Source organism: Dermacentor variabilis, chromosome 7, assembly GCF_050947875.1.
Source record: "Dermacentor variabilis isolate Ectoservices chromosome 7, ASM5094787v1, whole genome shotgun sequence".
Lineage (NCBI taxonomy): Eukaryota > Metazoa > Arthropoda > Arachnida > Ixodida > Ixodidae > Dermacentor > Dermacentor variabilis.
Window position 1 is genome coordinate 126,443,256 of NC_134574.1, and position 10,927 is coordinate 126,454,182.

At 46.4% G+C, this 10,927-nt stretch overlaps 1 protein-coding gene across 1 annotated transcript; it reads left to right on the plus strand.

Moving 5' to 3' along the window:
- Positions 1-6,213: 6,213 nt before the first annotated feature.
- Positions 6,214-10,627, plus strand: LOC142587881 (sulfotransferase ssu-1-like). Its single transcript, XM_075699202.1, has 2 exons — positions 6,214-6,293; positions 9,619-10,627. The coding sequence occupies exons 1-2, from the start codon at positions 6,249-6,251 to the stop codon at positions 10,582-10,584; spliced, it is 1,011 nt and encodes a 336-aa protein (XP_075555317.1). The 5' UTR covers positions 6,214-6,248; the 3' UTR covers positions 10,585-10,627.
- The last annotated feature ends 300 nt before the right edge of the window (positions 10,628-10,927 follow it).

Here is a 10,927-nt window from a genome sequence, read left to right on the forward strand (position 1 = left end):
CTGGACGGTTCTGGCTACCCGCGGGCTGCCAGAACCTGCCAGGACGATTTTGGTCTGGCTGCTCTCTGGAAGTTCTCTGGCTAGCCGACGACTAAAAGAGGCGATGGACGCTCACCGCCATCTTTACGGGGACTTCACGGATTGCAACGCGGGCGCTTGAGGACTTAAATTTACCTCGCTCAGCCAACTGTCTACGGTCATCTTCGGATTTCTTTACTTCTAGCGTTATCTCTTTAGGTGCTAACGCTCCGTTCCGCATCGCGAAGCGGTGTGATACGAGCCGTGGTGAACCGTTTGAAGCTTTTTTTTTTTTGTGTGTGTGTGTGTGTGTGTGTGTGTGTGTGTGTGTGTGTGTGTGTGTGTGTGTGTGTGTGTGTGTGTGTGTGTGTGTGTGTGTGTGTGTGTGTGTGTGTGTGTGTGTGTGTGTGTGTGTGTGTCCTGATTTCTTCTTCGCGGCGGTGAACAGCACGCCGCGCTCTCATGCGTGCATGTTATCTGCATCGTGTTCCACGCAAGTTGTAGACGCTCATTCACACATTGCGGTACATATTGGGTTCGTATTTCTCTGGTGGCGTTCGTTTTGACATATCTCGCGTATGTATATCTCTCCTTTCTCTGCAGTTAGCGAAGGCTTTGCAGCTAGCCCGTGTTCGCTCCGTCTCTCCGTAGTATGCTTAGGTGGCAGCTCGAAACCGATATGTGTTTGAACTGCAGGTCGTTGATCTAAGAATACGCTGATTGCACTCGGTACATTTAGATACACGTACATTGGCTTATTGCTCTCATGATTGGATACTATGCAGAATTTTAACGATCCATTGTGTATTTGCACGACACACAGTAATGAAAGGATGTTTTTATTTATGTCAGTAACCATTTTGTAAGCAAGGCCACAAGTGGTTACAGGGCTTGTACAGACACTTGGAACAATAAATATGAAGAACAGCAAAACAGGCGCACAAAAGTCAGCGCAAAGCAAGTCAGCCCATAAACGAAACAACTGTTAATTACATTCATGCAAACAAACAAGGGTATCAGTTAACCAACTCTGACTCACATGCTATACTCTGGGTACTGAATTTGTTTTGTTGCCCATGAATTTTCAGCAAGCACTCAATTTTCTTCATGTTATGGACCGCCGAAAACTCAGTTTATTTGCTTTGATTTCCTGTGTTGCCTAAAAACATGTGGTAATCTTCCAGTGCTGCAGAGTTGCGAGTTTCATTGTTGTCAACCAGTGCAGGCAAATATGAACAGAAATAAAAGCTGCATATCCTTGGGAGGTTGGACTTTATAAATTCAGTATCATACTTGACCTCAAGCAGTACATTTTTTCTCTTCGTCCATACGTAGAAGAAGGAATGCTGCTTTTGGCAGCTGTACATTGTGAACTGCACCTGGCTGTAGTAGCTAGCACGGCCTGATTTGCATAGTTGGGTAACCCTCAGTTCCTTTCTTTACATAATACTTCCCGCCGTCCAAAAGAGCAGAGCAGTCTTCCACATATGGGCACTTTATTTCGAGAATTGATTCATTGTCAACGAGAACATCGGGGCTTGCAGAGAGAAAAGGGTGGCTGTGAGAGACTACAGTGCCTATCCTTTGCACCTTTTTTCTGGTATCTAGCTCAACTGCCTCCTTGGCCAGTGGCTCACACTGCTTTCCGTGTTCTATCGCTTTGGATCCATAAAAAGTATCATTCAACAAACGAGTCACTGCCTTTTCTGGATTAGTTTGCTTGCGCTTTGGCACTTTGGCTGTATTCGAGGCAGTAATTCTAAGCCAGCGACTTCCTTGCCATACGTTTCCCCTTTGCTCTACTGTACCTTTCGCCAACTTAAGCCGCGATTCTTCTGTTATGGCCACATATTTCTGATAGAACGCTTGGCAGCACAGGTAGTTCTCGGGCCCAGCAATGCTGTGAGTACCATGAGTTGGTCGGCACACACAAGGGGATGCTTCAGGTGAGCATAGTTCAGGCGTAGATTGGCGATGCGGCGGATTTAATGTCAAATGTAGAAGTGTGCCTTCAACACCAGCATGGTCCTTGAAGGGGTGGGATTGGAAATGCTGAACAAGGGTGCTGTGATCTTTAAGCTTCTTAAATAAAGGACATACTTCTTTGGGGGCTCCACTCTTTGGTGGCATTCCCTTACGGAGCTTGAAATCGATATCTTTGATAACTCCAGGAACAGCATTTTTCTTGGTTCCCCGGTTCCACTCAGCACTTTTATCAATACAAGCAGCACGGGTCAAGCCAAGGCGCACAGGAAACTGTACCTTCCAAAGTAAAGTTCCTGGAACAAAACACATTATTTGCTTAGTTCTTCACAAGACAAAAAACATTTGCATGTTTCAGTATAAGCATGTTTAAAAGCACAATGGTGAAAATGTCCTCTCCCACACAGCACAATTACAACAAATGTTCGTAAGAGAATGTCTGCATGCATAGTCAGTGATGTTAGAAGGCATGATGACTTGTTGTCTGGCAGCATTTAAGAGGGGAGCAAGGTGTAACATTATTTGAGTTTACCAACGTGGCTGCAAACACGTGCAGAGCATGCCATACAAGTACAGTCTGCTGTGATGGCTGTGCCAGTGGATGTCAGGCAGGCCCAAGCTTTGTGCACTGGTAGATTAAGTTCTTGAGATCGCTGCACTTCATCCTTAAGAAAAATGTGGTCCCGAGAAATGTCTTTGTGTGCACATAATTGTACGCTTCTGTTCTCTTGATAGCATTCACTTGTTCCAGATCGCAAGCCTTAGTTTTCAGAAGGTAGTAGATGGTATGATGCTCCTGCACAGGAGGCCGCATGACCTGAAAAATACAAAAAGAGCATTTCATGACCGCAACAGCATGCGTCCATGGTGGTGAATTTCATGCATGCAATGCTACTAGCAGAGCAACATTCAGTAAAAAAAAAAATAAACTAGGCTATGGATCAGTTAAAATGTGAGAGCTACCACTGGTTGCAAATCTCGCGTTGAGACAGCTGCTTGTGTATGTGTGTGTCTGTCTCCCTTAATGTTTCTTCCTAGCTGCCTCGCTGTGTGTCTATGCTTCTGTATCTGCATGTTTCTATGTACGTCTATCTCTGTGTGGGTCTGTCCGTACATGGTCTTTTTTTCTCTGTATGTGTGTACCTCTGCGTGCCTATCTACGGGCCTCGAGAGACATGTGCCTGTCTAGGGGCCTCGATTACACAAAGGCCTAAGGTGGGATTCGTACAGCGGCTCTCGCCATAGAACTCTGCACCTGATTCACAAGTAAAGGCCGCGAAAGTGCTCGCACCGCTACAAAGTTCTGACGCTCTTGACAATCGAACTCATGCGTAACAGATTGAATTCTGTGCTCCGGCTTTAGTGGCCACGAAATTTCGCAATACCTTTCAGCAACTATTAGAAACCTTTACGTTTGGAAGCTGGTTTGTGTTGCTTATCGTAACCGCTGGCCAGAGGGCAAGGGTGGCGATGTTTGTCAAAAAAGTATCCATACATTTCACAGTAGATCCGGCACGGCTGAAATAACGGAAATTCATTGTTCCGCCGTCGCGAGACAAAAAACGGACACATCTGGACGTCCGTGCGCGGGCGCTGCGCTTACTCGAACCTACGGCATGCCGCCTGTTTTCAAGGTGCGGGCCGCGAGATTTTTCCAGGCACTACAACGCGGACATAAACTATGTCGCGTACTGCAAGGCTTTTACTAGTTCATGACGTATTGTCAGGCGTGCAAAGCAAACTGGAATAGGCGTAGAACCGATGTTTCCGCATGCAAAGGTAGCACGGATTTAACCGAACGGTCCGCTCCGCCTGCGGACGTTGCGCTTGCCACAGCCATTCCCTTTGCGGCGCAATCTCGCCGAGAAGTCGAAGTTCACTAACTGAATTTGCTAGCTAAAATTCACCATCCCGTCCTTCGTGAGAACTTCAAAGAAAATGTCAAAGCGCAAGCGTGCAAGCAGTGCGGCTGCCTGCGGTCGCTTCGCTTGGCAGGTCGGAGGCGTTGGAGCAGCAGGTGGCGCCACCGTGTTTTGAAAATGGCGCAACTCAATTTTTTTGTGTGTGTTCTGGTGTATGCGGCAACGAAGGCAGGGAAGTGTTATGGAATATTCTCAAACACGAGGACATAGATTACGACTTCGTGGAGCTGCTGATAGAGATATAGGAATACGACACATTACAAATTGTATTAGAGGGCCGAAACTGCAATGCAGTTCTGGAAATTCACCGAGGATTGAAACAAGGATGCCCTGTGTCTCCATTGTTGTTCACGCTTTATGTTAAGAGCTTAGAAAAATGATTGGAAAACAATGAATTAGGTTTTCATTGATCTTAAATCTGTAGCGGGCAAAAGGTGCAACAGAAGGCCTGTGGGCTGACGTTATGTACGGTATAGTGCTACTAGCGGACAATGCAAGGTATTTGCAAACTTGCCATTATGTGTGGCAATGCATCGACAAATCTAGGCCTTAAGTAAGCATACAGAAATCGGGAATTGTGTTCTTTAATGAAGAGGTGAGTAATAACTTGATATAAGTTGGACAGCAACTCATACCCAAGTTAAATCAATATGGAAACCTGGATGCATGCATAAATGAAGAAAAGAGCCTACTCAAGCACCCACCAGGAGAACATGATAATGAAGGGAAAGCGAAATGCAGCAGTGATGAAACGTAGATCACTTGAGAACCATAGAGAACCGTTTTGTCGACAACTTAGATCATTAAGTAGTTCATGGTGTAATGGGTAGAGTATCGTGCTGCCGTGTTGACGGGATCGTTTTCCAAACCAACCGTTTGTCCAACTTGGGTCACTGGATATGTAACACTGAATCTCGCCCATTCTTTAATGAACATATATACCCCCCCTTCCCACTGGGTATGTGCGGATTTGTAATGAAAACCTTGCGAGAAAGAAAAGCGTATTCACCAAGCTAAATGCAGTCGTACAATCGCTGTCGTCCACAACAGACGTGTATGCAGGCGTTGCACAGGTCGGAACTTTCATACGTGGGTCCCAATCGGGCCATTCACAAAGCACGCCCGTCGCAGCTGCCAACGTAAAAAGGAAATTGTGCGATATTGGGTTAGCGATCTCATAAAGCAACGCTCATCTGCGCCTACCGACCTGCCGCCGGTAAGCGATGAAACGGGCTTTCTCAACGAATACGTTCGGAGGTGAAGACTGTTACGTGGGGATAACGGGTGCTTTATTGTTGCCGGCGTGGTCCGATAGACCACTTGAAATTGTGCAGCCGTAATTTTCGCGTATGATTGTCCTAGGCACGCGTTGCTGCGGGAAACAACCGTGTACAGGCGGATTGTTGCAGTTCAGCAGGTGCGTAAAATGCGGCAAGTTGTGGTTGTCGAGGCTTTTCAATATAGACTAGTTGGTTTTTAGGTGCTCGTGGAAGTACTTGCATTGTGTCGCAGTGGCTAGAAATGGGGTACCCGGCCAGGTCGATATCCAAATCTGATGAGTAATTTAACAGGTTACCTGCATGCCTACATGTGTTGTGTATGTTGGCAGTAAGCTTGCACACGCTCATAGCTTGTACGTATTTTTTTTTTTTGAAGCGCTTGCGGTATTAAGTTTTTTTCGTGGAAGATGAAAGAACACGTTTCGACGCCTCAACTTAGCGAAACCTGTCGTTGCTGGACAATTCACTGTCCTAATGCGTGTTATTAGCCCCAGTCTGTTTATTATCTTTTTGCGAAAGACTGCCTATTTACAGTTATTCACGAATTACAAGCGAACGGAGAGGCAAACGTCAACCAATGTGGCATCATAACCTGCCCGATATTTCTACTTCGTCATCTCAGGATGACAGCAAAATATATTTTTGTCCTGATCTCCGTGAAAATATTACTTAAATATTACTGCGCGGATGCAGTAAAGAATTAACTTGCGACGCTGCGATACCTGTGTTCGTGGTTTGTCATGTTGTTTGCGGAAGGAGAATCCATATGCAAACAGACGGGTTGCAATTCGTGCATACAGGAAGCCAATGTGGTTACACGTGAAAAGAGAAAAAAAAGCCGAGCGATGTTGCGCACGATTGATGCAGTTACGGCGAGGATTGTTTCAAGGCGCAGAAGGGTGCGATAAAACACGTCACTGCATGAATAATCGGGCATCCACTCGCGCGAGTACAAACTTATAACAAGACTTAACGAGAGTTATAAAGGCCGAACAAATATTGTTTTACAGGTCATTTTGTGCCGGACAGCTGACTGCTTTGAAGAATGGAGTCTTTGTCAGAAGAACGCGCTGCAAAAGATGCCAACAAAGTGAGCAACTTCCATTAAGTTTGCCTTGATATGAGAACCGTCTTGAAATATAGCGCTTTGGGATGGCACAATAGAAAGGAAGACGAGCACAGGCCCCTGTGGTCTACTCTCTGTTGTACCGTGTGCGTTATATTTCAAGATGGTGCTCATGTGAAAATGCCAACTAGCCAAGCATTCGATTCCTTTGTCTTGACATTCGGAAAATCCACGGACAGTTCCTAGTAGTTACCGTGCTATGTGCAATTATAATTTGAAGAAAGGCGTAACAAAAAAATTCTTTTTTTTTAGAATAGACGTCAAAGCAGTTTTGCTGCTGTGGATGTCGTAATGCGAGAACGCTTTAACACAAAAGAGATGGCGTCCTGCGAATTGACCGCTGTTCCGTTACAGAGCAGTTGGAGCACGTGGAGCCGCGTTTGTAAATGCGTACGCGGTCAAGAAAATACAGCTATTTAGGGAAAGTGGAAGCAACAGCTTCAGGGCTAGCGATGACAGGCATGCCTTCTTAACGCGATCCCAGATGGAACTGAGAGGCAAACTTATTGAGGTGTTCGGAGACACCACAGCAGTCAGGTATTGGGCGCTTCACAGGTTTGAAGCTTGAGCGCAATGAGTCCTTGTGACTAGTCGCAGTAACATAGAGTGAAGCTCGTGGTCGCCGCGTTGGCGAACGAATCGTAAAACGATATGGTGATACAGCGGTAAAAGAAATCTGTCGAATTTGAGTCATAAGCGTCTCAAAGCAGTATGTTTGGTGACCGGGTGCCCCGTGCGATGAAAATCGTTGCCGCTATCGAAGAATCTCTCTAGAGGCCATGACGGGTCCACAGTGCTTGGGTATGCACGCTCTGTATGGTGCACAGATTAAACTTGCATGTATTAGGCGAGGCAGGCAGGCTGTATCGCAGAAATTTGAGAACGAATATGCCGTGTATAGCTGTAACGTAAAATGCGGCGAAGGTTCTCACCATTTGCCAGCGATCAACTTAAACACATCCTGCATGCAAATTAGTTGCAACAGAACTGCTTCTTGGCCTAATTGGTGCTTGCTGAAAGACATGTTTTTCTTTGCCGCAAGTTAAAACACACATAAAAGGAAGACAAGGAAGACAAGTGAAAGCCCGTGTTGTCTTCGGTGTGTCTTCCTTTTGTGTGTGTTTTAACTTGCAGAAAAGACATGGGTTAATGCAAATTAGCTTTATTTGGGGGGGGGTACCGTTTTGATACGGTAGAGTAGGTTATTAGGGACGTCGTAATGGAAGGTCCCGGATTCATTTTGACCACCTGTGATTTCTTTAACGTACACCCAATGCGCTGTAGATGAGCGTTTTTTGTATTCCGTCCGCACCGGAATGCGACCTACCGGTGCCGGCATCGAACAGACGGGCTAGTCCACAGCAGCGCAGCACCTTAGCCACTGAGACTTGAAATTTCGATTTCAAATGGTAATATAACCTGCCGCTATAAATGCACTATGGCCGCACAAGTACGATTCTGTGATTCTGACGTAGGTCCTGACAAATAAGAAATACACAGTGAACGAAATGAAACTCAGCAATACATAATGAACGAAATGAATCACGTTATTTCGAGTAGAATGAAACAAACATACTTGTCGAAGCAACAAACCCTTCGCGAAAATGCAAAACTGCCATGAAAAGGAAAGATGACCGCTTGTTTGGCTCTTTGTGTACGCGCTAATGTTATGCTACGCCTGTCGTCGAATGAATTCTACGCATCGAATCGCCACCAGCGGAGATGGCCAGCACTCGAAGGGTTGTGTTTATTATTATTATTATTTGTTTTGAAAACATACATGCATTTAACAGGAAAGGTAAAGCGAGCAGCAGGCTGGCAACTGCCACCGGAAGGGGCACAACGCTTGCCTACTCTTCAGAAGGGAGGTGACAGCAACACAGAATTGGAAGATAGGAAGCAGGGGAGGAAAGGGGAAAGAAAGAGCAACAGGACAAATCTAAAAGAATAAACAAGAACAAGCAGTATATCTCATACACAGTAGGGCCGGTCACTGAAGGTCACGCAACTGCAGAATGGTAAATAGAAGAAATAATATGGACGCTACAAACGTGAACCTAAGTTAGTTGAGTCGAGAAAAGTAAGAGCGTGATGAGCGAGGGTTGCGCTTAGCGTTCCGCCACAAACACGCAATAGAGTGACCACAGGAGCCGCCACCACCGCATGCGCGTCGGTAGAGTAATGAAGACTTCGGAAGCAGTGGGTTGAGCTTATAATGGCGGCAAGGTGTCCTTTCGTACACTACCACTTTCACAGTAAAGCTGTACATCATGCCTAGACTAAACATTCGTGGTCCGACCACAGTAACCCTACGGCGGGGTTGTGAGCCATTGTTTAAAGAGGTAGGAGCCATTGGATTCGTCTAACGTGACGGACGGACAAATAAGAATCCGCCCCAGCCGCAGAGGAACACAATTACTAGAGCTCAATTATATTTTCCCTCACTCACTCGTTCAGTGACTCATTGAGTAAGCTTAGAAATCTACGTATTATTGTATGGAAGAGACACAGAGGAGGAGGGGATAAGAAAATATTATGACGACATAATTGAGGAACTACTTTTACATGCGAAGCAGTATATGCCCATAGGCAAAATGCTCGCGGTCCGACCACAGAAACTATCCGACGGAAAGTCCGGCGCGCCATTGGCTACGCCGGTAGTGACGTCATTTCTCTCTCGCAGCAGAGCACGCGCGCAGCCGTCTCTCCCGGACTTCGCAACAGCTTCAAAAATGCGTCCCTCTATTTATTTAAACGAAATGAGCGGCCCCGGTGTGTCACGTGGTAACTACAGTGCATAACTGAATCATGAACACTGTGATTAATGCATTACGAAACACAAATGCGTAACATAATTCAGAAAGAGTTTGATGAAGCCGCTGGATTAACAAAATGCAACGCTCATTGCTCCCCTGCATGACGGTGATTATGCGAAGACCAATGTGCACTGTGACAATAAACACTTTGATAAACCAAAGCCAAACATGTGCGTAATTTCATTAAGAAACACAAAGACGTAACGAATAATTGAGAAAGATTTTAATAAACCTTCGGAATTATACCAGCCATAAAGATCAGGGTCCCACATTTCTACTTTGATGGTTTGCCATCTGTGCGGGATGGGTGAATGGGCTGTTCTTTTTCTTCTTTTCTTATGTCAACATTTTACTCAACAGCGCAGTTGACTTCTCTGATGCTTTCGTTGGCTGCATTGTCAGTTGGTTACATTGTCAGTTGGTTAGTTGTCAGTTGGTTACTTACGCGAACGAGTGTTTTTTCTCAACTGCAGGCGGAAACAGACACAACTACAGCACTGGACATCTACCACGTAGTAGACGGCCTGTACGTCAGCAAGATCTTTACGGATAAGAACCTGCGGTCCGCCTTTTCTTACAAGCCCATTGACGAAGACGTCTTCATCGTCGGTTACCCCAAATGCGGAACGACCTGGTTGCAATTCATCGTTTACAGCATCTACACCGGCGGTGCCGGTGGGCTTCCCAGCGCAACAGAACGTCGAAAGACGATGGCGTTCCTCGAGATTTCGGGAGCCGAGAGTGCGATGTCCATTCAGCGACCGGGAACCATCAAGACCCACCTGCCGTTCCACTTGCAGCCGTACTCCAAGAACGCTAAGTACATCTACATCGCGCGGAACCCGTATGACTGCTGCGTCTCCTTCTATCACCACATGAAGTCCCGGCCGCGATGTCACTTCCAGGACGTCACGTTCGACCAGTTCCTCGACATGTTTATCCGCGGCGAAGTCGACTTCGGCGATTACTTCGACCACCTGCTGTCCTGGTACGAGCACCGTGGTGACCCCAACGTGCTTTTTCTGACCTACGAAGACCTGAAGAAGGACACTTCCGGGTGGATCTCGAGGATCTCCGACTTCCTCGGCAAAGGAGAGTACGGCAACAGAATGAGGGAACAGCCAAGTGTTCTCGATAATGTAGTCGAGATGACCAGCTTCGAGAGCATGAAGAGTCTCAACGAGGTGTTCAGGAACTGGAAAAAGAAACTCGAGGCACTTCCGGACGAAACATTGGCGGAAGCCACGAGGTCGATGCGGGAAGCTCTGGGCGACTCCATGAAGCAGCGGCCAACTAAAAATAACATCCGCAAGGGAATAGTTGGTGACTGGAAGAACCATTTCTCGCCCGAACAAGTCGCAAGGATGAAGAAACGAATTGCACTCAAGACGCAAGGAAGCGACGTCATGAGTCTCTGGAAGGACGCGGATATTCCTTGAGTATCGGAGGCGCAAGAATAAAGAACTGCACCTTTGTTATGGTCGCCGGTATTGACGCATTAATTATTTGTGAGCACTACAAAAAGACGCACGTTGCACGCTTCCGAGTACGCATCACATCTAACCACATCCAATACGTTCCCTAAGGTTCGAATCATGGCCTCCGAGATGACAACGGCGCCACGCTCGGAGGCCATGTGTCGGTGGCCAACTTTAAATTGACGAGTTTTCTGCAAAAATTACCAGAGGGATCTTTAGCGTTAGTCGTTAGTAGGAGATATACATGAATGCCCACATGCATGATTTAGATGGATATGCTGATTACAATTGTTTTCCATTGCTG

Excerpts from the sequence above, each read along its gene's own strand:
- LOC142587881 (XM_075699202.1), top strand. The coding sequence starts at position 6,249 with ATGGAGTCTTTGTCAGAAGAACGCGCTGCAAAAGATGCCAACAAA. Across the intron at positions 6,294-9,618 it reads CTGCAAAAGATGCCAACAAA|GCGGAAACAGACACAACTAC; the intron begins GTGAGCAACTTC and ends TCTCAACTGCAG.